Source organism: Sus scrofa, chromosome 15 (assembly GCF_000003025.6).
Source record: "Sus scrofa isolate TJ Tabasco breed Duroc chromosome 15, Sscrofa11.1, whole genome shotgun sequence".
NCBI classification, from domain to species: Eukaryota; Metazoa; Chordata; class Mammalia; order Artiodactyla; family Suidae; genus Sus; species Sus scrofa.
The window spans coordinates 112,786,152-112,813,568 of NC_010457.5; the positions used below are offsets into that span (position 1 = coordinate 112,786,152).

The following is a 27,417-nucleotide window of genomic DNA, read 5'->3' on the forward strand; positions in this document are numbered from 1 at the left end:
AAGAAAAAGCTCAAATAAACAAGCTAACTTTACATCTCAAGCAGCTTGAGAGAGAAGAACAGACAAAACCTAAAGTTAGTAGAAGGAAAGAAATCATAAAGATCTGAGCAGAAATCAATGAAATAGAAATGAAGAAAACTATAGAAAAGATCAATGAAACGAAAAGCTGGTTCTTTGAAAAGATCAACAAAATTGATAAACCCTTAGCCAGACTTATCAAGCAAAAAAGAGAGAGGACTCAAATCTACAAAATCAGAAATGAAAAAGGAGAAGTAACAACAGACATCACAGAAATCACAGAAATATAGTAGAAGAGACTACTATATGCAACTATACGCCAATAAAATGGAAAACCTAGAAGAAATGGACAAAGTCTTAGAAAAGTACAATCTTCCAAGACTAAACCAAGACGAAATAGAAAAGATGAATGGACCCATCACAAGAACTGAAATTGAAACTGTGATTTAAAACTTCCAACAAACAAAAGTCCAGGACCAGATGGCTTCACGGGCAAATTCTACCAAACATTTAGAGAAGAGCTAACACCCATCCTTCTGAAACTATCTCAAAAAATTGCTGAGGAAGGGACACTCCCAAACTCATTCTAAGAGGCCACCATCACCCCGATACCAAAACCAGACAAAGATACCACAAAAAAAGAAAACTACAGGCCAACTTCACTGATGAACACAGACGCAAAAATTCTCAACAAAATACTAGCAAACCGCATCCTCCCATACATTAAAAGGATTGTACATCATGATCAGGGATGCAAGGGTTCTTCAATAGCCGCAAATCCATCAGTGTGATATACCACATTAACAAACTGAAGAATAAAAACCATATGATCCTCGCAATAGACGTGGAAAAAGCCTTTGACAAAATCCAACACCATTTCTGATAAAAACCCTTCAGAAAGTGGGCAGAGAGGGAACCTACCTCAACATGTTAAAGGCCATATATGACAAACCCACAGCTAACACCATTCTCAATGGTGAAAAGCTGAAAGAATTCCCACTGAGATCAGGAACAAGACAAGGATTTCCGCTCTCGCCACTACTCTTCAACATAGTTTTGGAAGTCCTAGCCACAGCAATCAGAGAAGTAAAAGAAATAAAAGGAATCCAAATTGGAAAGGAAGAAGTAAAACTATCACTATTTGTGGATGACATGATACTATATCTAGAGGATCCTAAAGACTCTACCAGAAAACTGTTTAGAGCTCACCCACGAATTTGGCAAAGTCACAAGATACAAAATTAATACACAGAAATCGACGGCATTCCTATATACTAAAAATGAGAGATCAGAAAGAGAAATTACGGAAGCAATCCCGTTCACCATTGCATCCAAAAGAATAAAATACCTAGGAGCAAACCTACCTAAAGAGACAAATGACCTGTACTCTGAAAACTATAAGCCACTGATGAAAGAAATCAAAGATGACACAAATAGATGGAAAGATATACCATGCTCATGGCTTGGAAGAGTTCATATTATGGAAATGACTATACTACCCAAGGCAATCTACAGATTCAATGCAATCCCTATCAAATTACCAAGGACATTTGTCACAGAACTCAAACAAAATATTTTAAGTTTGTATGGAAGCATAACAGACCCAGACTAGCCAAAGACATCCTGAAAAAGAAAAATGGAGCTGGAGGAATCAGGCTCCCAGACTTCAGGCTATACTGCAAAGCAAGTCATCAAAACTGTATGGTACTGGCACAAAGACAGAAATATAGATCAGTGGAACAGGATAGATAGCCCAGAATTAAACCCATGCACCTATAGTCAACTAATCTATGACAAATGAGGCAAGAATTCTTATACAATGGAGAAAGGACAGCTTCTTCAATAAGTGGTGCTGGGAAAACAGGACAGCCACATGGAAAAGAATGAAATTAGAACACTCCCTAACACCATACACAAAAATAAACTCCAAATGGATTAAAGGCCTAGATATGAGACCAGACACTATCAAACTCTTAGAGGAAAACATAAACCAAACACTCTCTCACATAAACAACAGCAACATTCTCTCAGATTCACCTCTTAGAGTAACGACAGTAAAAACAAAAATAAGCAAATAGGACTTAATTAAACTTAAAAGCTTCTGCAAAGCAAAGGAAACCTTAAACAAAATGAGAAGACAACCCACAGAATGGGAGAAAATCTTTGCAAATGAATCGACTGACAAGGGATTAATCTCCAAAATTTATAAATACCTCTTACCACTCAACACCAAAAAACAAACAACCCCATCAAAAAATGGGCAGAAGATCTAAACAGACAATTCTCCAAAGAAGATATACAGATGGCCAAAAAACACATGAAAAGATGTTCAATATCACTCATTATTAGAGAAATGCAAAGCAAAACCACTCTGAGGTACCACCTTACAGCAGCCAGAATGGCCATCATCAAAAAGTCTACAACCAATAAATGCTGGAGAGGGTATGGAGAAAAAGGAACCCTATTATACTATTGGTGGGATTGTAAATTGGTGCAACCACTGTGGACAACAGTATGGAGAGTCCTCTGAAAACTAAAAATAGGACTACCATTTGATCCAGCAATCCCACTCCTGGGCATCTATCCAGAGAAAACCGTGACTCGAAAAGACACATGTACTCCAATGTTCATTGCAGCACTCTTTTCAATAGCCAAGACATGGAAACAACCTAAATGTCCATCGACAGAGGAGTGGATCAAGAAGATGTGGTACATATACACAATGGAATATTACTCAGTCATTAAAAGGAATGATGTAACAGCATTTGCAGCAACATGGATGAACCTAGAAATTATCACACTAAGTAAAGTCAGTCAGACAATGACACACCAATATTAAATGCTATCACTTACATGTGGAATCTAAAAAAAGGATACAGCAAACTTTGCACAACAGATATGAACTCATAGACTTTGAAAACCTTATGGTTTCCAAATGAGACAGGTTGGGGGGGTGGAGGGGTGTGCTGGGGGTTTGGGATGGACGTGCTATAAAACTGGGTCGTGATGATGACTGTACAACTATAAATGTAATAAAATTCATTTTAAAAATGATGCTGGGATAACTGAATTATCTATAATTAGGAAACAAAAGAATAAAGTTGAACTCCCACCTAACACCATATATAAAAATTAATTCAAAATGGATCAAAGACCTAAATTTAAGAGCTTAAAATTTTAAGTATCTTAGAAGAAATCCGGGGTATAAGTCTTTATTACCTCAGGTTAAGCAATGGAATCTTAAATATGACCGAAAGAGCACAAAAAAATAAACAATAGAAGAGTTCCCGTCATGGCTCAGTGGTAAGGAAGCCAACTAATATCCATGAGGACATAAGTCAGATCCCTGACCTCACTCAGTGGGTTAAGGATCTGGCGTTGCCGAGAGCTGTGATATAGGTCACAGAGGAAGCTCAGATCTGGCATTGCTGTGGCTGTGGCATAGGCCAGCAGTTGCGGCTCCAATTTGACTCCTAGTATGGGAATTTCCATATATGTGCCTTGTGCGCAGTGCTAAAAAGATAATAACAATAATAATAATAGTAGCAGTAGTAATCTATGAAATAAAAATGATGAGATTAACTATCAAATACCAAGAAATACTACATTTGCAATTCTGTCTTGGGAGATACATAAAGAATACAGAAGAAAAGAGTTTAAAACAGGAATAGACCTACCTTATTTCATAAGGGTTATAATATTTATTCTTAATTGTAAATTTTACTTTATTATTTATTTTTTAGTCTTTTTAGGGCCATACTCACAGCAAATGGAAGTTCCAGGCTAGTGGTTGAATTGGAGCTGTAGCTGCTGACCTATACCAGAGCCACAGCAACGCCAGATCCAAGCCATGTCTGCGACGTACACCACAGCTCACAGCAACACTGGATCCTTAACCCACTGAGCAAGGCCAGGGATCAAACCTGCATCCTCATGGACACTGGTCAGATTCATTTCTGCTGAGCCATGATGGGAACTCCAATTTCACTTTAGCTTATAAATATGTGAGCTCTACTACAACTACTATCATAAATATATATAAAACGGCTCTTGGATTACATGCTAAAATTTATGAATGAAAAAATCTTCCTGCTCAAAATAGTTTCCCATCTGCCCAGCATTCCATAGTCCTAGTGTGACTCTTTTATATATAATTTATTATTTCTGAAGGACTTTACAAAATGCAAATAGCATTCTTCAGAATGACAGTATCATTGGTGCACAGTTTTCCAGGGATTAGCAGGGTCTCCTAGAGACAACACAGGTTGTTACATTTACATAAAAGCAAGGAGAGGAAAAGAAAAAAATACTATACCTTAAAGAATACTATGGGAAAAGAGGAAGCTTGCATAAGAACACTAGACACCAGAGGGGATGGGAGACACCATGAGGGAAGAAGGACAATAAAAGGCATGTGAGGGTCCTGCAAATCAAGTTTCATTTATGTAAAAATTTTGCTTTGGTCAAGTCTTGATATTTATTGTACAGTGACTTACAACTTATACTCAAGGGCTACAAGTATTAATAGGGAAGAAACAGTCACGATAACTACCCCCATATAGAGGAAGGTGGTTGGGAGCATGACCAAATGAAACTCTGGGCTTTTTCCCATTTCCTTTCCCCACCCCCCAGCCAAAACATCTATACTTTTACCAATTTCATATAAAATATTTAACAGTCTAATCTGACTGAAAAAATTTCTTGGCTTATTCTTGCTCAAACACTTCTATTTATTATCCAAAAAACTTATAGTAAAATAAAAATCACTTCTCTAACTTAAAATAGAATTGCTATTACGTTTAGCATCCTAATTGGGCATGTCCAATTACCCATAACCCGTGTCTCTAGAAAACTGTATCGGACCTTGGATGCCAGAAGCCTCTGTCCTCTTTTCCAGCAGGATAGAAAACTCCCCTGCCAGTAGGTAGTCAGAGTGGCTTCCATATCTAAGCTGAGACATCAACAGGGTAGTGCCCAAGGCTGCATGATGATTAATAGTCTTATCAAGCAAGAGCTGAATAAGTATATTACAGCCAAATATACATTTTTAATTCTTAACTGCAAATGAAAATGCACTTAAAAAAAACCTACTAGCCACATTTACATTTTAAGACTTAGAGATTTTTGATGGTTTCTTTTTGGCTTTTTAGAGCCACACCTGCGGCATATGGAAGTTCCCATGCTAGGGGTCAAATTGGAGCTGTAGCTGCTGGCCTACACCACAGCCACAGCAACTCGGGATCTGAGCCATATCTGTGACCTACACCACAGCTCATGGCAGTGCCAGATCCTTAACCCACTGAGCAAGGCCAGAGATCTAACCGCGTTCTCATGAATACTAGTCGGATTCATTACCGCTGAGCCATGACGGGAACTCCCAAGACTTAGAGTATCATTCTGAAAAAAACATTCACATCTTATCTATGGCTGCCAATGCATTTTCCTGATTCTAAAGATAACTCTATACTTAGGTAGATTAAGCAATATTATAAAAAGCATAAAAAGGCACAGACTCTCCAAGAAAAAATATTTTAGTAATGAGTAAGTAAGGTATGTATAAATAGTAAAGAATGAGGCAGCAAAAGATATGACCTGGCTAGAAGAAAGCCAAAAAAATTAAAATAGTTTTAAGTTTTAACAACTGTTGCTATGGGCTGAGATATCATAGGGTGAAACAGTCTGAAACAATTCACACAACATTCAAATCAGATGTTTTACTCAAGGTCAGCAAAGAAGCAGTGTTAAGACTCAACAATAATACTTAAAAGAAAACTATAAATTCGTACTTACATTTATATCAATAGTGCATCTTTTCATCCCACTTTGTGCTATAGTTTCCCCATATAAAATAGGTATGAATATTAAGTAAGAAATACACATAAAGTATTCATAAGCTGAAAGAGTACCTGGCACATAATTGCTTAAAAAATATTAGCTATTATTTGACACTCTCATTAGAGATCAATACTGTAAAAAGGGCAAAATCAGGTGAAAATGGATTCTAATTTATGATTTTTTATTAATTTTGCCTAGCAAAAAGATAATAATCTCTGCAACTAATGATTCTAAATAATTATTCCAATCCTTTTACCTCTATTTCTTTTATTTTATTGCTCTGGCAGAACAAGTAGAATGACGACTGCCTGTAGAAATGTGAAGGATAAAAATGTCACATAATGAATTCATAGATCTGGTTAAGGAGATTTCTAGGCAGAATGTTTTTTGTTTCGTTTTAAGGCCCTCACCTGCCTGCAGCATTTGGAAGTTCCCAGGGTAGGGGGTCAAATCAGAGTTGCAGCTGCTGGCCTATGCCACAGCCATGGCAACATCAGATCCAAGCCGTATCCATAGCTTGCAGCAACACTGGATCCTTAACCCCCTGAGTTAGGCGAGGGAGCGAACCTGCATCCTCATGGATATGAGTGGAATTCTTAACCTGTTGAGCCACAATGTGAACCCCTAGGCAAAATATTTAAAGTGCCCATTGGTTCACTTAATTATCTATGATAAATTATGGGTAAAGAGCTTCCAAAGGAGGTAAAAATTTTTCAAGCAGAATTCAAAGGAAACACAGAATCAAGACTTGCTGTATTCAGAAATAAAGACTTTCTTATTTGCAGCCACTCAGGTTGGTATAGTGAGAAAGGTTCACATAGTGAGAAATGACATTAGTACAAAGATCAAATCCAGGGAACTGCCAATAAAACTGTGGCCTCAGTGTCAAAAACTTATGGTAAGACTGGAAAACCCTTTACTAAGACCTTAACCCAAAGCCAATATAATACTCAATGGAGAAAAGTTGAAAGCCTTCCTGCTAAAATATGCAACAAGACAAGGATGCCCCCCTCACCACTTTTATTCAACACAGTATTGGAAGTCTTAACCACAACAATTCAACAAACGAAAGAAATAAAATGTATCCAAATTCGAAGAGAAGAGATAAAAATTCCACTGTATGCAGATGACATGATACAATATACTGAAAACCATAAGGATGTCACACAAAAACTATTTGAACTGATCAACAAATTCAGCAAAGTAGCAGGATACAAGATTAACATTCAGAAATTGGTTGAATTTCTGAAAGAAGTATTAGAAAAGAAATATAAAAATACAAGACCTTTTAAAATTGCACCAAAAAAATTTAAATACCTAGGAATAAACCTGACTAAGGAAGTGAATGACTTACATGCTGAGAACTATAAAACATTCATCAAGGAAACTAAAGAGGATTCAAAGAAATGGAAAGTTATTCCATGCTCCTAGAAGGGAAGAATTAATATTGTAAAATGGCCATACTACCCTAAGCAAACTATAGGTTCAAAGTAATCCCTATCAAATCACCCACGATATTTTTCACAGAACTAGAACAATCCAAACATTTATATGGAAACACAAAAGACCCAAAGCAATCCTGAGGAATAAAAACCAGCAAGGAGTTCCTATCTTGATGCAGTGGAAACAAATCTGACAAGGAACCATGAGGTTGCAGGTTCGATTCCTGGCCTTGTTCAGTGGGTTAAAGATCCAGTGTTGCCATGAGCTGTGAGGTGGGTTGCAGATATGGCTTGGATCTGGTGTTGCTATGGCTCTGGCATAGGCCGGCAGCAATAGATCCGATTAGAACCCTAGCCTGGGAACCTCCATGTTCTGCGTGTGTGGTCCCAAAAAGACAAAAGGGGAAAAAAAAAATCCAAGCAGAAGGCATAACTCTCCCAGACTTCAGGCAATGTTACAAAACTACAGTAATCAAAACAGTGTGGTACTGGTACCAAAACAGACATACAGACCAATGGAACAGAATATAGAACCTTAGAAATAAACTCAGACACCTACAGTCAATTAATCTTTGACAAAGGAGGCATGAATATAAAATGGGAAAAACACAGTCTTTTTAGCAAGCAATGCTGGGAAAACTGGACAGCCACATGTAAATCGATAAAACTGGAACACACCCTCACACCATGCTCAAAAATAAACTCAAAATGGCTTAAAGACTTAAATGTAAGACAAGACAACATCAAACTCCTAGAAGAGAATATAGGCAAAATAATCTCTGATATCAACCTGACAAATGTTTTCTCAGGTCAGTCTCCCAAAGCAACAGAAATAAAAGCAGGAGTTCCCACTGTGGCACAGTGGTTAACAAATCCAACTAGGAACCATGAGGTTGCAGGTTCAATCCCTGTCCTTGCTCAGTGAGTTAAGGATCCGGCGTTGCCGTGAGCTGTGGTGTAGGTTGCAGACTCGGCTCAGATCCCCCATTGCTATGGCTCTGGCGTAGGCGATGGCTCCAATTTGACCCCTAGCCTGGGAACTTCCATATGCCATGGGAGCGGCCCAAGAAACAGCAAAAAGACAAAATAAATAAATAAATAAAAGCAAACATAAACCAATGGGACCTCACCAAACTAACAAGCTTTTCCATAGCAAAGGAAACCATAAGAAAAAAAACAAAAAACAAAAAGACAACCTAAGGAAAGGGAGAAAATAGTTTCAAATGATGCACTTAACAAGGGCTTAATATCTAAAATATACAAACAACTTATACAACTCAACAGCAAAAAAGCCAATGACCCAATTAAAAAATGAGCAAAAGACCTGAATGGACATTTCTCCAAAGAAGATATACAGATAGCCAACAAAGACATGAAAAAATGCTCAACATCACTGATCATTAGAGAAATGCAAGTCAAAACTACTATGAGGTACCACCTCACACCTGTCAGAATGGCCATCATTAACAAGAGCACAAATAACTAATGCTGGAGAGGGTGTGGAGAAAAGGGAACTCTCCTGCACTGTTGGTGGAAATGTAAATTGGTACAACTACTGTGGAAAACAGTATGGAGGTACATCATATAGACTAAATATAGAACTACCACATGACTCAGCAATCCCTCTCTTGGCCATCTATCCAGACAAAACTTTCCTTGAAAAAGATACATGCACCCATCTGTTCATTGCAGCACTATTCACAATAGCCAAGACATGGAAACAACCTAAATGTCCATCAACAGATGAATGGATTAAGAAGATGTGGTATATATACACAATGGAATACTACTCAGCCATAAAAAAGAACAAAGTAATGCCATTTGCATCAACACGGATGGAATGAGAGATTCTCATACTAAGTGAAGTAAAGAGAAAGACAAATAACATATAATATCACTCATATCTGGAATCTAATATATGACACAAATGAACCTTTCCACAGAAAAGAACCGTGGACGTGGGAGAACAGACTTGTGGTTGCCGAGGGGGAGAAGGAGGGAGTGGGATGGACTAGAAGTTTGGGGTTAATAGATGTAAACTGTGGCATTTGGAATGGATAAGCAATGAGATCCTGCTGTATAGTACTGGGAACTATATCTAGTCACTCGTGATGGAACATAATGTGAGAAAAAGCACATATATGTGTGTGTGTATATATATATATATACACACACACACACATACATATGACTGGGTCACTTTGCTGTACAGCAGAAATTGACAGAACACTGCAAATCAACTATAACGGAAAAAAAATCTTAAAAAAGCTAAACTATCAGCCTCTTCTTTGATGTGATCATAGTAACGATTTAACCTACTCATATGAGTCTCGGTTTCCTCACAATCACTAAGGAAATCGAGATTTGTGAGTTTATCCCATGGGTTCATGGTGAGAATTACATACTTGGCATGTAATAGTTTCTCAAAAAATAAGTTACCCATTTCTCCCATTTACTAACCACCTTTTTCTCAAGACTTTATGTTGGGGGGGGCGTCTAGGATTGGCATATGTACAGTCTTATATATGGAATGGGGACCTACTGTATAGCACAGAGAACTCTACCCAATATTCTATAATAAACTATATAGGAAAAGAATCTGCAGAAAATGAATATCTGTATATGTATAACTGAATTGGTTTATTGTACAGCAGAAATTATTATAACATTGTGAATCAACTACACTTCAATAAAACTTTTAAGGAATTTTAAAAAAGACTATAAAGGTTTGAGATATGCTTGTAGATCCTCTCAACTAGACAAGAGGGCTTCTAAGAATCTTGATTTTAGATTTTCTCTGCTACAAAAAAGTGCCATTAAATATCTTAAGAGTATTATCCCATAGCAGCCTCATGTAAAGTTCAAAATCAAGAAGGGTTTGTGTTGAAGAGCTATACAGATATGACTTTTGTTTAAAGGGTCTTCAGCCTTTTACAGGCAGGAACCATGATGGACCAACACATTATTTAAAAAAAAAAAAAACAATTTTTTTATGAAAAGGTAATGCAGCCAGAGAATGCAGGCAAGACTCCACAAGGCAGAGCCACAGCCAAGAGTCCAGAGGAATAGGCCCACCATAACAAACATATGCTTAATTGTGTATTTCAGAACTACTAGAGTCCTCCCATTTCCCCCTGAGTTATCCTTGTCTCACTATTGTATGTTGAGTACATATAAAGCAAAAAGCTAATAATATTAATTCAAGAATCTTTCCATTCAGAGAAACCATGGAGCCACACATTAAAAAGTCTCAGTTCAGGTAACTGGACATGATTTAAGATGATGAAATTCAGGACTCTGAGCCTAAACCTAATGGGTAATGTGATGAGAAACTAGGGATCTTCAAGGGAAAGTTTCAGTTTTTACATGAGATGCAGTAATTGGGAATCAGAGAATGGACTGTGATAGTTAGTCTCCACCAATGGCTCTCAATGAATCACATCTTCCAGTATTCTTGATCTTGAATAATCCCTCCCACATTAAATCCTACACAGATTCACTTTAACCAATAAATTCCACAGAAAAGCACTGCACTCATTCTTTCAACCTAAGTCTTAAGAAGCACTGGCTGCTATCATATTTGCCTTTTGGAGAGTCTGGTCCACCATGTAAGAAACAATGTCAAGAGGCTTCACGGAACAACCCTGAGACTACTTGGAGAGAGAATGAAATCCAAGTATTCTAGCCCATTCAGGACTCCAGATTGTGTGTGTGTGTGTGTCTGTGTGTGTGTTTTAGGGCAGCACCCACGGCATATGGATGTTCCCAGGCTAGTGGTCAAATCTGAGCTGCAGTTGCCAGCCACAGCCATGGCCACAGCAACTCCGGATCCGAGCCATATCTGCGACCTACACTATAGTTCACAGCAACACTAGATGCTCAACCCACCAAGCGAGGCCAGCGATTGAACCAGCATCCTCATGGATATTAGTTGGATTTATTACAACAGAGCCAGGATGGGAACTCCCCAGTTACCATCTTATTGCAACTGTGTAAGGTATCTTAGGCCAGACTGGAAGAAGATCTGCTCAGGTAATTCACAGAATCATGAAAGACAATAATAAATTGTTCTTAAAACACTAAATTTTGGGAAGTCTTATTATGCGTAAAAAAAAAAAATTACCAAAATAAAAGGATAGGTAGCATGTACCCATTCCATTTCTATTGTGAAGAAGATCAAGAACATGATGAATCTGCATATCTACATACATGGTAACCACCATCGCCATGACCAAGATACAAAGCAGTTCCAACAACCCAGAAATCTTGGTTGCACCCTTTCCTGGTCAATTCCTATCCCTTGCACTGAAGTAACCATAACTGTAATTTCTATCACTAGCAACTTTTATCACAGAGAATATACTCTTTTCTTTCCCTCAACAGAATGTCTAGGAGATATGTCTAAGTTAGCATATCAGTAAGTCTGTCACTTTTTTTGGCTACACCTGTGGCATGCAGAAGTTCCAATGTCAGGAATCAAACCTGTGCTACAGCAGTGACCAGAGCCACAGCAGTGACAATGCCAGATCCTTAACCTGCTAAGCCACTGGGGATCTCCAGTACTCTATCACTTTTACTGCTATATTATATACCACAATACTTTTGCTGATAGACATTTAGCTTGCCTTATGTTTGTGACTTTTAATAAGTAAACCTGTCGTAATAATTCTTATAAAACTTTTTTTTGGGGGGAGGGGGGGCCGCATCCATGGCATATGAAAGTTCCCAGAGCTGCAGCTGCTGGCCTATCCCATAGCCACAGTAATTCCAGCCACATCTGCAACCTACATGACAGCTCACAGCAACGCTGGATCCCCAATCCACTGAGCAAGGCCAGGGATTGGACCCATGTCCTCATGGATACTAGTCGGATTTGTTTCCGCTGAGCCACAAAGGGAACTGCTTATTGTAGGTTTAACTGCATTTCCTTATGAATAATAATGTGAAAAACATCTTCATATATTTATTAGCCATTTGGATATCCTCATTTATGAAAAAGATCTGTTCAAATCTTGTGCCTATTTTTTTTAATTTAAAAGACATTCTTACTGCAGTAAAACACACAAAACATTTACTATTTTAAACATTTTAAAGTGTACAAGTCTGTGTTATATCTATTTTTAATTGGATGGTTTGCTTTTTTGTTTTTTAAGGAATATATACATATTCAGGATACAAAAGTATTTCAGTATACGCACACAATATACAATAAATATATACTTAGTGAAGAATAAATCTTCTTTAAGTATATTCTTTGAGGAGTTCCCGTCGTGGCTCAATGGTTAATGAACCCAACTAGCATCCATGAGGACGTGATCCCTAGCCTTGCTCAATGGGTTAAGGATCTGGCATTGCTGTGGCTGTGGCATAGGCCGGTGGCTACAGCTCCAATTGGAACCCTAGCCTAGGAACCTCCATGTGCCACGGGTGTGGCCCTAAAAAGACCAAAAAAAAACCCCCCAAAAAAACAAAACCTATATACTTTGACTTTCTAATGCTGGGGTTTTTTTTGTTGTTGTTTTTTTTTTTTTTAATCTTTTCGTCTTTTTGTGTTTTTACGGTCTCACCTGTGGCATATGGAGGTTCCCAGGCTAGGGGTCAAATCTGATCTGTAGCTGCCATCCTATGCCACAGCCACAGCAGGATCCCAAGCTGTGTCTGCAACCTACACCACAGCTCACAGCAACGCTGGATCCTTAACACACTGAGTGATGCCAGGGATGGAATCCTCGTCCTCATGGATACTGGTTGGGTTCATTGACTGCTGAGCCATGATGGGAAATCCTCTTAATGCTGTCTTTAATGGAAATAGGTTCATAACTTTAATAAAGCCCAAATTAACAACTTTTATTTTATAATTAGTTTTGTTTGTATTCTGTTTCGGAAGTCGACTACCCCCAAAGGCAAGAAGATACTCGCCAATGTTTTCTTCTAGCTTTATTGTTCTCCTTTCACATTTAGGTCTATGATTCACCTTCCTTTTTCTTGAAGGCTAGAACATGTTTGTAGCTGAATAGATCTATCAGTCTTTTTCCTGCCTGTTAACATTTGAGAATCCAACAACTTTCTCTCATTCTGCTCTGTTTCTGCCCCTTTCAGTCTAAGCTGGTAGTATTTCTGTTGAAATAACATTCTCAAAAAGCTGGTGGGCCCTCCCTGTCTATCAAGAGGATCTGTATCATTAGACGAGAGAGTTCTCCCTAGATACTTTCTGGATAATCCCAACTCTATGTCCTAGCTTTAGCTAAGATAGCTGATTGGATCTCTGAGTCATATAACTAATCTCTCCAACAAAAAATTTGTCCAGCCACACTCTTGGATTCTCTTCAGAGCATGCTATATAATTTTTTGCAGCAGGATAAGAATTTCCCAAATTATCAAGTTCTGGCTCCTTTTGTTTAACAATTCCTTCCTCAATTTATTTCCTCTCATGTTTTAATATAGACAGTAAGGAGAAACCAGACTGCAAATTCCACATTTTGCTTGATAATTTCCTCAGCTAGATATCCAAAAGTTCAATGCTTACAAATTCTATTTTCCACTCAACAGTATTATATTGTTCAGCCAACTTTTCTATAGTTACTAACAAGGATCACTTTTCTTCCAGTTTCTAACAACATTTCCTTCTGAAATCTTACCAGAGTCGCCTTTAACATTAGTGTTTCTTTTTAGTAACATTCTGTTCATGATAATATATGTACTTTCTAAAATAATAGCACCTTTGTCTTCTATCCTCTATTCTTCTGAGCTTTTATCAGAACCTGGGCTATTTTATCACACACCTCAAAATTCTTCCAGCCTCTATCCAATTCCCCAATTCTAAAGTCACTTCCACAATTTTAAGTATCTGTTAAATCAGTATCATACTTCCTGGTGCCAAACTCCATATTACTTTCTTAGGGCTGCCATAACAAACATAAATTGGTTTAAAATCACAGAAATCAATTTCTTCATAGCTCTGGGGGCTCAAAGTCCAAAACATGTATTAGCAGGGCTTTCTTTATTAGAAAAGCTCTATTAGAGCTTTCTTTGAAGGCTCTAAGGGAGAACTGTTTCTTGCATCTTTATGCTTCTGGTGGCTCCTGGTACTATTCCTCGGCTTATTACTAGGAGAACTCCAATTTCTGCTTCTGTTCTCACAAAGCCTTCTTCCTTGTATCACTGTGCCTCAAATCTCTCTTTCCTGACAGTCACAGGATTTAAGGCCCATCCTAAACCCCAAATGATTTTATCTCAAGATCTTCAACTTAATTATATCTTCAAAGACCCTACTTCCAAATAAGGTCACTGTATTAGTTTGCTAGGTCTGTCATAACAAAGTACCACAACTGAGTGGTTTAAACAACAAAAAATTTACTGTTTCATAGTTTTGAAGGCTAGGAGTCAGATCAGTGTTTCTATAAGATTGGTTTCTTCTGCAGCCTGTGAGGAAGTTGTTTCATCCCTCCTAGCTTCTGGTTTTTGCTCCAATCTTAGGAGTTCCTTGGTCTGTAGAAGAATAACTCTGATCTCAGTCTTCATTTTCCCATAGTGTTCACCCTATATGTATATACTTGTGTTCAACTTTCCCTTTTTATAAGACAACCAGCCATACTGGATTAGAATCTACCCTAATCACCTTACTAATTACATGTGCAACAATCTTAGGTCTAAATACGTTCACATTTTGAGGTAGTAGAGGTCAGAACTTTAATATACAAGTTCTTGGGAACACAATTCAACTCATAACGGTCACATTCATAGGTACCAGGAGATAGTTTGGTGGGGGTGGGGTAGAGGGAGAAACAGACAATTTTGTCCAGTATAATTATTTTTTTCTTTCAACACTTTAAATATTTCATTTCACTCTTTTTGCTTGCATGGTATCTGATGAGAACTTATTTGTAATTCTTATCCTTGTTTTTCTATAGTTGTTTTTGTCTCTGCTTTTTTCAAGATTTTCTCCATCTTTGGTCTTCTGCAATTTAAATATATTATGCCTAAGTATATTATTTTTTTTTTGGCATTTATCCCACTTGAGTTTCCTGAATGTGTGGTCTGCTGCTTGTCATTATTCTCTTGTATTATTACTTCAAATATTTTTTCCACTCTGTTCTTTCTCCTCTTGGTATTCCAATCACACATCTGATACACCATCTGAAATTGCACCCAAATTCTAAGGTGTGCTGTTCTGTTTTATTCATTCCTTTTTCTGTTTGCATTTCAGTTTGTGAAGTTTCTATTGATCTATTTAATCTTGCTGATGTTTCCTCAGCTATGTTCAGTCTACTGATGTGCCCAAGAAAGGAATGGCCCACTTAGGTTATAGTTTTTTTTTTATTTCTATCGTCTATTTTTGATTCTTTTTAAGAGTTTCCATCTCTCAGAGTTCCCATTGTGGCTCAGCACTAACAAACCTGACAAACCTGACTAGTTCGATCCCTGGCCCTGCTCAGTGGGTTAAGGATTGGGCGTTGCCATAAGCCGGGGTGTAGGTCGCAGATGTGGCTCAGATCTGGCATTGCTGCGATTGTGGCATAGGCCAGCAGCTACAGATCCAATTTGATCCCTGGCCTGGGAACTGTTCTTGCATGTTTTCTACTTTATCTATCTATCTGTTAAGACTTTAACATATTAGTTATTTAAAAGAATTCTAAAATCTTTGTCATATTTGAGCCTGGTTGATGATTTCTCTTTTCAGAGTTTGTTTTTCCTCAAGTGCCTTATCATTTTTTGTGGAAAGCTGAACACAAGGTCATAGGACCTGAGGTAAATAGGCCTTTGCTGGGAGGTGAGGTGTTACAGTAATCTGAGTCTGAGTGGGACTGTGTTTAATGTCAGCTATAGTTGTAGGTACTGGAGGCCTCGAATTCCTCCAGTGTCCTTGTTTTTGTCTCCCTTGTTAAATAGTTCTCCTCACAGAGAGTCTATGCTTTGCAGCTGTAACCCACTGTAACTGTACTGGAGTCCTGTGGGTGCAGTGATAAAGTGTGGGGGAAGAAAAGCACATCTACTATAGGAGCATAACCTACTATAGACTCATGATTAAATCTCATCTTTTGGTAGTTCTGTGTCCCTGGTCTGTGACTTTAACAAGCGGTTCTTATTTTCCACCCCCATTCTCTCTTAACTGAGACAGAAAAGCTATAGAGGGCAGCAGTCAGAGAAAGGCTCTTCTCCCAGGTAGAATAAGGCTCTGGAAGTTGGTTGGTTGTTTTTTGTTTTTTTTTTTTTTTCCTGAAGAGTAAGCTTTGTAATAAACAATGCTCTGTACTTATTTTACAGAGGTTACTCTTTCCCTGTATACCAAAGTCACTGGGGATCCTTTTTGGCTCTTCATTGTGAGAACCCAAAGGGGTGCCTAGAGGCAAAATCCATGAAAGTGTGACAAGTAGGGCTTCCCAAGACTATGATTCTTAGGGGTTTTATGCTCTCAAGCTAATCCACACTCAACACAAGCAATTCATCAAAATTAGCATTTAAGTGTTCCTACCAGTTAGTTTATGATTGCTGTGGCTTCTGCTCTAGCTAAGCAGATCTTGGCTGTGACTCTCTAGATATGCCTGTCTCTCCACATTTTGGGGTGGCAGTTTACTCTGCAACTTCAGTTCTCTGATGAGTTCATGAAAAGGTAATGATTTTCAGTTTGTTCACCTTTTTCTTGCTGTAAGAAAAGAAGTGACAACTTCCAAGCTCTTTACATGTTGGCACTGAAACCAAAAATCCCCAAATTAATAGTATGATGGTTTTTTTGTAATTTATACACATAGTTGTTGCAATGAGAATATTGATCAGCCAGCTGTCTATGTTACCTAGTAACCAAAGACTCCCCCCCCATTGCCTTTATATAAGTTTTTCTCAACCAGTAGCCTACTACAGAGTTAAGCATTACACAAAATGATCTAAATAATTATTTCTAAATACTGCCAAAGATGTTACATGGCTACTACCATTCTAGATGCACAGGACTTAATTTATTACATAAAATGGATGAGTTAGCCATTTTATCCCCTAATATAGCAATGTATATTTCCTAAAATAAGGATATTTTCTTATATTACTTCAAAATATCATATTCAGGAAATTCAACATTGATATAATATTTTTATATAATAGCCCAGTTTTCTCAGTTGTTCCAATAAATTTTTCCCTCCCAAAGAACTGTGATCTGGATCACATATTCATTCAGTTGTCATATATCTTAGTCTCTTTTTCTTTTCTTTTTCTTTTTTTTTTTTTTTTTTTGACTTTTTTAGGGCTGCACCTGTGGCATATGGAGATTCCCAGGCTAGGGGTCAAATCGGAGCTGTGGCTGCCAGCCTACGCCACAGACAGAGCAACACTAAATCCGAGCTGGTCTGCGACCTACACCACAGCTCACAGCAACACCAGATCCTTAACCCACTGAGCAAGGCCAGAGATCAAACCTGCAACCTCATGGGTCCTAGTCGGATTCGTTTCCGCTGTGCCATGACAGGAACTCCTTAGTCTCTTTTTCAATCTGAAACAGTTCCTCAGCCCTTTTTTGGCTTTTATGACACTGACTTTTTTTTTTTTTTTTTTTTTTTGAGACTACAGGCTAGTTGTCATTTTTTAATAGCAAGTTTCTGATGCCAACTTTGTCTAATGTTTCCTCAATATTAAACTCAGAAACTCAACCCTGGTCAGAATATTACATAGTGATGCTAACCATCCCACAGGCTACATTAATTTTGATCACTCAGGCAAGATTATTATCTGGTTCTTTACCATACAGTTAAGATAATATAAATATTCTGATCCTCATCAAAATTTTCCTCAATCTTGACCCAGATTTTTCATCCATTGAAGATTCTTACCCCTTTACTATCTTTACTATGATTACTGCAATGATTCTCTAATTTCACTGCTCATGTGTTGATCAGTATCTTACTCTATGGAAGTCTTCCCTTTCCCCCTTTTACCTCTCTCTCGCTCTCTCATCAGGACGGATTCGTGGCTTCCTATTTTTTCAGCAGGTTCATTACTGTCCTAATTTCGATGCTCAAACAGCTCCAGATTTGGGCAGTGGGAGCCTCTTGAAATAAGCTCTTGGTTTTGTTTTGTTTTGTTTTTTGACACAGACCATCACTTTTAAAAAAAATATTCCTTGCCTTCTGGTAACAATAAGATATTCCAGGTCCATCTTATAACCTCTCTTCCCCAACCCTGGAGACCAGCCATTTCTCCAAAAATCCCTGTTTCCTTTCAGTAAGGAATGGTATTAGAAAACCAAGAATGAGATGCAAGTGTTCTTACTGCTATCTTGGTAAGTCTGAGTCTAGTCATTATCCAAATTTATCCATTTAAATAAAAGTTAATAAAAATAAAATAAAAATTCAGTTCCTCAACTGCACTAGCCATATATGCTCAATAGTTATATGAATTTAGTAGCTACAACATTGGACAGCAAATAGTTACAGAACACTTCCATCATTACAGAAAGTTCTATTGGACATAACTATTCTAGATCCTTTCACAAAGCAAGTAAACACACTTTCTTTCATAAGTTCTCATTCTCAATTCTCTTTTTTTTTTTTTTTTTTTTTTTTTTTTTTTTTTTTTTTGTCTTTTTGCTTTTCTAGGGCCGCTCCCATGGCATATGGAGATTCCCAGGCTAGGAGTCTAATCAGAGCTGTAGCCACCACCCTATGCCACAGCCACAGCAACATGGGATCCGAGCCGCATCTGTGATCTACATCACAGCTCACGGCGACGCCAGATCCTTAACCCACTGAGCAAGGGCAGGGATCGAACCCGCAACCTCATGGTCCCTAGTCAGATTCGTTAACCACTGAGCCATGACGGGAACTCCTCAATTGCCTTTTAAATATCTTCCTATGTTCAAGGAATTCTACCTCAATTTCTTCACAATTAGATAATTACCTACTGAGAATATACAATTGCACAGTTACTGTTCAAAGCCCTGTAGGTTCAGAAATAAACAGTCCCTGTTCTTAAAAAACTTACAATGTAATGAGAAGACAGAAAAATTAATGATTATAAAATAATGGATTATTATTGTAACACAGGTACTACATCAATATATACCCATAGAAGAGATATCAAAGAAAGCTTCCTGAGAGAAATGACATTTATTAAATTTAGAATTAAATAACAACTATCTTAAAAACTTGGGGGATAAGTTAGAGGTGGGGGCATTTGCTGTTCTCCATCACTTTTTTCCCATCTCTGTTTCAATTACTAAGTGTTTTCTTTATCTTCCTCAAACCCTTTCAAAATTCTGTTTATTTTTCAAAGCCCATCTTTTATGATGCATTTCTTAACACCTCTAACCAGACAAAAACCCTTCTCCAAGCCCCAAATATAATCTCTTTACTCATTTCAAGCATAAGACTGGGTTTATTTTTGTTGCTATCGGTGTACTAATGGGTAAGAACATAGGCTTTGGAATCAGACTTACTGTTTACTAGCTGTATAACCTTGAGCAAGTTACTTAATCTCCTTAAACTTCAATTTTTGCATCTAAAGGTGGAATCAATAATGCCTCATAACTACATATTTGAGGACTAAGTAACGTACTGAAATACTTAGCACTATGACTGGAATATGATAAATTAAATGATCTACTAGTAATAGTAATATTAGGCTTGTTTCTTCCTTCATTGGCTTAAAGTTTTAAATTTGTTTATATTTTTCAAGCCAATCTGCACATTATCACATTATGATACTTTAATAAAATTAAGCAAATCCCCTAAATTGTTCAAGAAGATTCCTTCGAGTTAAGAATATTAAAGCATATTTATATGTAAAGTATTTTTGACAGACAATTCTATTTATAATTATGGAGTTGTAAAATCAGTTTTAAAAATATTATCTATCTATTGCTTTTAGTAACTTTAAATAAAAAACATTAAATAAAATGTAATTTCATAAAGAACTTTAAATGAAATGTTTTCCTATTAGGTTAATTACTATGTACAATTTCTTAAAATTCTGAAATAAAACTTGGTTTAAAAATTTCAGGTTGGGGAGTTCCCGTCGTGGCGCAGTGGTTAACAAATCCGACTAGGAACCATGAGGTTGCAGGTTCGATCCCCGCCCTTGCTCAGTGGGTTAAGGATCCAGCATTGCCGTGAGCTGTGGTATAGGTTGCAGATGCGGCTCGGATCCTGCATTGCTCTGTCTCTGGTGTAGGCCAGTGGCTACAGTTCCGAATCGACCCCTAGCCTGAGAATCTCCATATGCCGCGGGAGCGGCCCAAGAAACGGCAAAAAGACAAAATAAATAAATAAATAAATAAATAAATAAATAAATAAATAAATAAAAATTAAAAAAAAATTTCAAGTTGGGGAAGCATATTAATACTGGATGGCAAAAATCAACCTATTAATAAAAACTAATTTGTCAGAATTCACGTTCCTATTTATAAAAGGACTCTATAAAACCTAATTTAAAATTGGGCCCTAATAACGTATCTTGATTTTTATAGAAATATATTTTAAATAGTTAATGTAGTAATAATCAAAAACTATTAAATCAAGGACAATATCTTTGACACATTATTTAAAAATGCAATAGAAAAGCACATATACCATGAGAACTAGAATAATATTTTACCTTCCATCACAGTTTCTTTAGATATGCACTGAAAGATACATACCTAACATTTTGCTAACGAATGAAAAATATATTTTTCAAAACGAATGCTTTTAATGAGGTATATTTTACTTGTAAAAAGTATAAGTATGACATCTAAAACTGCACTGATGGGAGTTCCCATTGTGGTTCAGCAGTAACAAATCCTACTAGTATCCATGAGGATGCGGGTTCGACACCTGGCCTTGCACATTGAGTGAAGTACTTGGTGTTGCTGTCAGCTGTGGTGTACGTCACAGACAGAGCTCCGATCCTGCGTTGCTGTGGCGTAGGCCAGCAGCCGCATCTCCGTTTTCGAGCCCTAGCCTAGGAACTTCCATATGCCTCATGTGCGACCCTAAAAAAGCAAAAAATAAATAAATAAAATAAATAAAACTGCACTGCTTATATTCTAGAAAAAGGAACTCTCATTCCTAAAAGGAAAATCAGTATCATTTCCTCCAAAAAAAGCGATAGCCTTGCAGATTATTTTACTTTTTTCTTTACTAAGCAAACAACAAATATGCAATACACCCATGATTTGCTTATTATCCTTATCAATAAAATTTTTAAATCAACTTGATATGTAATTTTCTTTCAAATTAGTTTAAGCCATAACAGTGGATTAAAAAAATGGGAAATGTGAGAAGTTTGAGAATACACTGTTTAAAAATTATTAAATCCCGGGAGTTCCTGTTGTGGTGCAACAGAAACAAATCTGACTAGGAACCATGAGCTTGCAGGTTCCATCCCTGGCCTTCGCTCAGTGGGTTAAGGAACTGGTGTTGCCGTGAGCTGTGATGTAGTTTGCATATGCAGCTCAGATCTGGTGTTGTTGTGGCTGTGGTGTAGGCCAGAGGCTATAGCTCCAATTATACACCTAGTCTGGGAATCTCCATATGCTGCGAGTGCAGCCTGAGAAAAGCAAAAAAAAAAAAAAAAAAAAAATTATAAATCCCACTTAATCTAAATAATTGTGTACAATTCATATTCTCTCACTTGTGAAAAATATTGACAGTAAAACCTTTGTTCATGTTTTCCCAAGGCGACCTTACCTGTGGAGTCCAATAAAAAGTAGGGCTCAATCTGTAGAGTTTTCGTTTGTGGAAACTCTGAAGCGGCCTTGTTCGAGCTGCTGTGCTCATGACAGTCAAGGATGGAGATTTCAATCTTGTTCTGTCTTTTCTCCTTTTCTTACTGTGCTTCTGATTAAGTAACCAGCTACTGGAGGAAGAGAGCTCATCTAAATTCTCTGAAGCACTGAAACGCCATGAAATAATTGGGGAGTGGAGGGAATAAAACAAAACAAACAAACAAAAAAGACAAAGAAAACTAAATGTAAATTGCCTTGATCTATTATGACAGAAGAGTATTAATTTTAGCCAATTTTGTGGTAACAATTGGTGAAAGAATTGATATTGATGGGAAACTACATTTCAAGTTGTGAAAATAATTTCTATTTTCTCCTGCAAAACAAATATCCCTTAAGTTAGAGATATCACCAATTCACTGGCATAATGTTAATTAATGTTCATTGTAACTCAATAGTTCATGAATACTATACAATGTTGAACCTATTTACATTAAATTCTTTTTGCATAAGGATGAAATTACATAGGACTACACGTTTAAAAGGGCTAACCTTTCATCACTGCACCATTAGTTGCTCTTATATAACCATCACACATCATTTCAGTGAATTTTGAAACAAAGATGCAATCCCACTATATTTTAAGAATTTTCCTAAAAACTCATGATGACACAGAAGACACAACTAGTAAATGATGAAACAGATCACACAAACTGCACATGAAAATAAACATAATTTAATAATTATTCTACATATTAATTTTTAAACATTACATCCAAATATTTTGAAAGATGAGAGCATCAGAAGGAAGTTAAAACTTATCACCACATGAATTTACTTCACTTATACAAGTATATTATATATAAAATATTCAGCTTTTTGGACACTGTAACATACCAATTTCAACCTTATTTATATAGACCAAAGTTAGTCACATTAGCATTGTAAGATCAACAGGTGAATCTGCTATGTGTGATACTGCTAATCAACATATAAATTCTAAATGTGCTATTTGGTTTAAGTAGAATCTGTATTTAATGGTAAACATAAGATATGGTTTTTTACAGTAGAATAATTGATTTTGGATATTTTTGGTTGCTATAAAATATTCTATTATCTTGTAGATAAAGAAAGTAATTTAAGAATGCTTTATATTATAATAAGAAACCAGAAATAAAGGTCTCTGGATGGCTTACGCTGATGAAACCAAAGAGAATAATAAAATATGGAATTGGGTAACTACATACAAATATATAATTGAGTATGTTGGCCAGTCCAGTATAGCATAAAGAACTGATGATAGATATTTCACTTTTAAAATATTATCTTTAGTATTCAGAGAACTCTAGTCAAGAACGTTTTAATTCCCAGTTAATAAATGTTCTGAAGATCATTTGAGAAAGATTTAAGATATACCAATACATTCAAATTAACAGGTCCAATCTCATAACCTTTTTTTTTTTTTTTTTTTTTTAAATGTTTTAGGGCTGACCTGCAGCATATGAAAGGTCCCAGGCTAGCGGTCGAATTGGAGCTACAGTTGCTTGCCTACACCACAGCCACACAAGATGGGAGCTGCGTCTGCAACCTACACCACAGCTCACTGTAATGCCAGATCCTTAACCCACTGAGCAAGGCCAGGGATTGAACCTGCATCCTCATGGACACTAGTCAGTTTCGTAACCTACTGAGCCATAATGGGAACTCCTCGATCTCATATCCTGATATTACTTTCTGTGACATATCATATGTATTGCTATGAAAAACTTGAGGTGTCTAAATGCTAAGTAACAGTCTGCTTTTAAGAAAACCAGCCATGGCCCTGGGCTACCGTGTCAAGGGTAAGCAGAAGGCATAGGTGATAGCCAATATCAAGTTAGGTACTAAACAGATCAGGTGGCTGGCACAGAAGTGAAACAAGGTCAGGAAGAAGACGGGTTTCAGTAGGTAGTTGCTACTGGAGTTGATCATATCACAAGAGCCAGGATCCAGGAAGACAGGAGTAGATCTACCACAAAGGAGGCTCTTCTAGCAAGTTAGAAACACCTTTAGGCAAATTATACTGGCTCCTTAACAGACACGTTGCCTGGGTAATGTCTAGGGAAAATGAAGAGGTTTTATTCTAATAGTCAGAAGCATAGTTCTTCCCTCTATTCAGGGCTCCAGTTGTTAGTGAGCCCTTAGTTCCCCCTTTCCTACCCAAGGCTTAGCCATAAGGATGGTAAGCCATCACCTCCTCACTGAATGACAATACATGTCTTCTGAACTGCTGAGAGGCTCACAAGCTGGTTTAAAGATAAATGGAAAACTTGTCATTGGTGTCACTAAGTGCTAATTTACAAGTTTCAAAGGTGACTGACACATTATCATAGGAAAAAGCTCACTAAAATTAATTTAGGACATAAGCCACTTGCATAAATAATTGATGAGGCTGTTGTAAAGGGTTATTGCAAATCACTAATAAACTCACTTATTCTGCACAATGTTTTACACTAAAGAGAGGATCAATCAATAAACCTCACACTGAGGAGTTCCCATCGTGGCGCAGTGGTTAACGAATCCGACTAGGAACCATGAGGTTGCGGGTTCGGTCCCTGCCCTTGCTCAGTGGCTTAACGATCCAGCGTTGCCGTGAGCTGTGGTGTAGGCTGCAGACGTGGCTCGGATCCCGCGCTGCTGTGGCTCTGGTGTAGGCCAGTGGCTACAGCTCCAATTAGACCCCTAGCCTGGGAACCTCCATATGCCACTGGAGCGGCCCAAGAAATAGCAAAAAAAGACAAAACAAACAAACAAACAAAAAACCTCACACTGAAAAGCAGAACAAACAGAAAATTATGAGGAAATTATTTGGAAAACAACACAATCCTGCTCAAGTGACTCTATAACCTAAGGCTTTTTCCTTAGGGATAATAATACAATACCTAGGTAATTAAGTATTAAGTGAAACAGGAATGTAAAACAAAGACATCACTGATAAACCAATATAAGATTCTATCATTACATGGCATTCTTCAAAAAGAAGAGGAGGAAATGGAAAAGAAAATCCAGGAGGAAAAAAAACATTTCCATGAGAGAAGGGTTAGTGTTCCCACTGAGTTGTGGGTACACCTAGGAAACCTCAGAACTGAGTATGCAATGGGATACTGTCAAGTACGGTTATAATTATCAAGACATTTATCAATAAATATCAATATATAATTATCATTGGACTTTTGAAATAGCATGCTTACAAGTGGGACATGATAGGTTCCCAGGAGAATGGAGACAGACTCCCAACCCCCAAATGTGGCTGTTCAGCATGGAGACCTGCTGTAGACACCCTCTCCCAGAATGTGGAGACTCAAGTTGGGCAGCAAGCAACAATGGCCTGCAGAAAACAACTGCCTGCATAGAGTAACCTCCTACAAGGATTAACTGCCCTTTGCCATGGGCTCCCCCCGGCCCCCCATCCCTCCCCTCCTTCTTTTTCGTTGTCCCTGCCACATGTTTCCACCATGAACTCCAGCCACAGATTCTACCACAGATCCTTTAGAAGCCTAGCACCTCCTCAGTCAGAGCTGGCACCATCTTGAGCTCAGCCCGTCCCCCTCTGTTGCCTTAATAAATTTCTACCTCTGCAAACCTAACAGGACAGTACCAGATGAGGCCACAAATGACACTTCTTTAGATTTCTAACTGGAAGCTTTTGCTCAGAGAACAATAAAACCCCCTAAAGGATAGCCTAGATCCTTTGTGTTACAGGCAGACAGCACAATTTAGCTTTAAAATAAAGTAGGCGTTCTTTTGTCGAGCAGTGGGTTGGGGATCTGGTGTTGTCACTGCAGCTGCTTGGGTGGCAGATGTGACGTGGGTTCAATCTCTGGCCCAGGAACTTCTACGTGTCGAGGTTACAGCCAATAAAGAAAAAAAAATTAATTAAACTTATATAAATTAAATAATTGAGGAGAAGGAAGTAGTGAGGGTGGGATTTTAGGTTTACATCTTTCTCCGTTTCCATTACCACTCCCTTAATGCAAGCGATTTTGTACCAGGATTACCCCATAGCCTTGTAACTGGCCTCCCCTCATTCACACTTTTCTCCCTTCAGTACCTTCTATATACTAATCTTTTGGGAAAACAAATCTGGTCCTGTATTATTCTTTCCTCTCACCCCCATACTGCTTAAAACCTCTCAAAGCCTTCCCACTGCTCTTGAGAAAAAGACTAAAATTCTTAATGGAAAAGACCTTGATGGGTTTGGCCCCTGCCATTGCTCTCCTCCCTCTTGGTTCCCTGTGTTGCAACCACACTGCTTCCTTTCAGCTCAAATAACTCATACTTACTACAGTACAAGACCTACTGTATTTCATTTCTGCTTCCTAGAATTTTCCCACATCCTCCTTCACCTACGTAATTTCCAATAGTCATTTGGCTCTCAGTTTAAAAGTCCGTTCCTCAGCTAAGCCTTTGAACACTTGCATAGTCTCTCCAAAGACTAAGTCAAATCGCCATATGTGTATGTGTTCTTATAGCACTGTTCACCTTTCCTTCATACTATTTTTCATGGTGATAATTTCATATTTATTTGTACAATTGATTAATGTCTTTCTCCTTTTCTAGACTGTAAGTAGTGCAGAGCCTGTCTCTGTTTTATTTTATATATATATATATAAAACAAAAGCCAGTCTTATAGATGTATATATATAAATGTATATTTATAATACATATGTAATATTATATATACATATATTTCATATACATTTTATATACAAAGATATATATTTTGGCTATATCCATGGCATATGGAAGTTCAGGGATTGAATCCAAGCTACAGCTGTGACAAAAAAAGGCCAGATCTTTTTTTTTTTTTTTTTTTTTTTGCTTTTTAGGGCCACACTCGAGGCATATGGAAGTTCTCAGGCTGGGGGTCAAATTGCAGCTACAGTTGCCAACCTATGCCACAGCCACAGCAATGCACAATACAAGCAGCATCTGCAACATACGCCATTGCTCACGGCAACGTTGGATCCTTAACCCACTGAGTGAGGCCAGGGAGAGAATCCGGGTCCTCATGGATACTAGTTGGGTTCGTTAACCACTGAGCCATGAAGGGAACTCCAATGCCAGATCCTTTTGACACTCTGTGCCAGGCCAGGGATCAAACCTGCACATCTGCAGCACATCTGCAGTAAACCAAGCTGCTGTAGTTAGATTCTCTTTTTTATTTTTATTTTTTTCTTTTTAGAGCTGCATTTGGGGCATACAGAGGTTCCAAGGCTAGAGGTCGAATTGGAGCTGCAGCTGCTGGTCCACACCACAGCCACAGCAAGGTAGGATCCAAGCCAAGTCTGCAACCTACACCACAGCTCATGGCAATGCTGGATCTGAACCCACTGAGAGAGGCCAGAGATTGAACCCGCATCCTCATAGATCCTAGTCAGATTCGTTTCCCTGTGC

The 27,417-nt window shown here is 37.8% G+C and overlaps 1 protein-coding gene across 1 annotated transcript in view; it reads right to left on the bottom strand.

The window, feature by feature from the left end:
* Positions 1–27,417, bottom strand: part of KANSL1L (KAT8 regulatory NSL complex subunit 1 like) — a 161,100-nt gene that overhangs the window by 45,025 nt on the left and 88,658 nt on the right. The window contains 1 exon segment of the mRNA XM_005672154.3: positions 21,947–22,151. Within this exon segment, the coding sequence (XP_005672211.2) occupies positions 21,947–22,151 (205 nt within the window).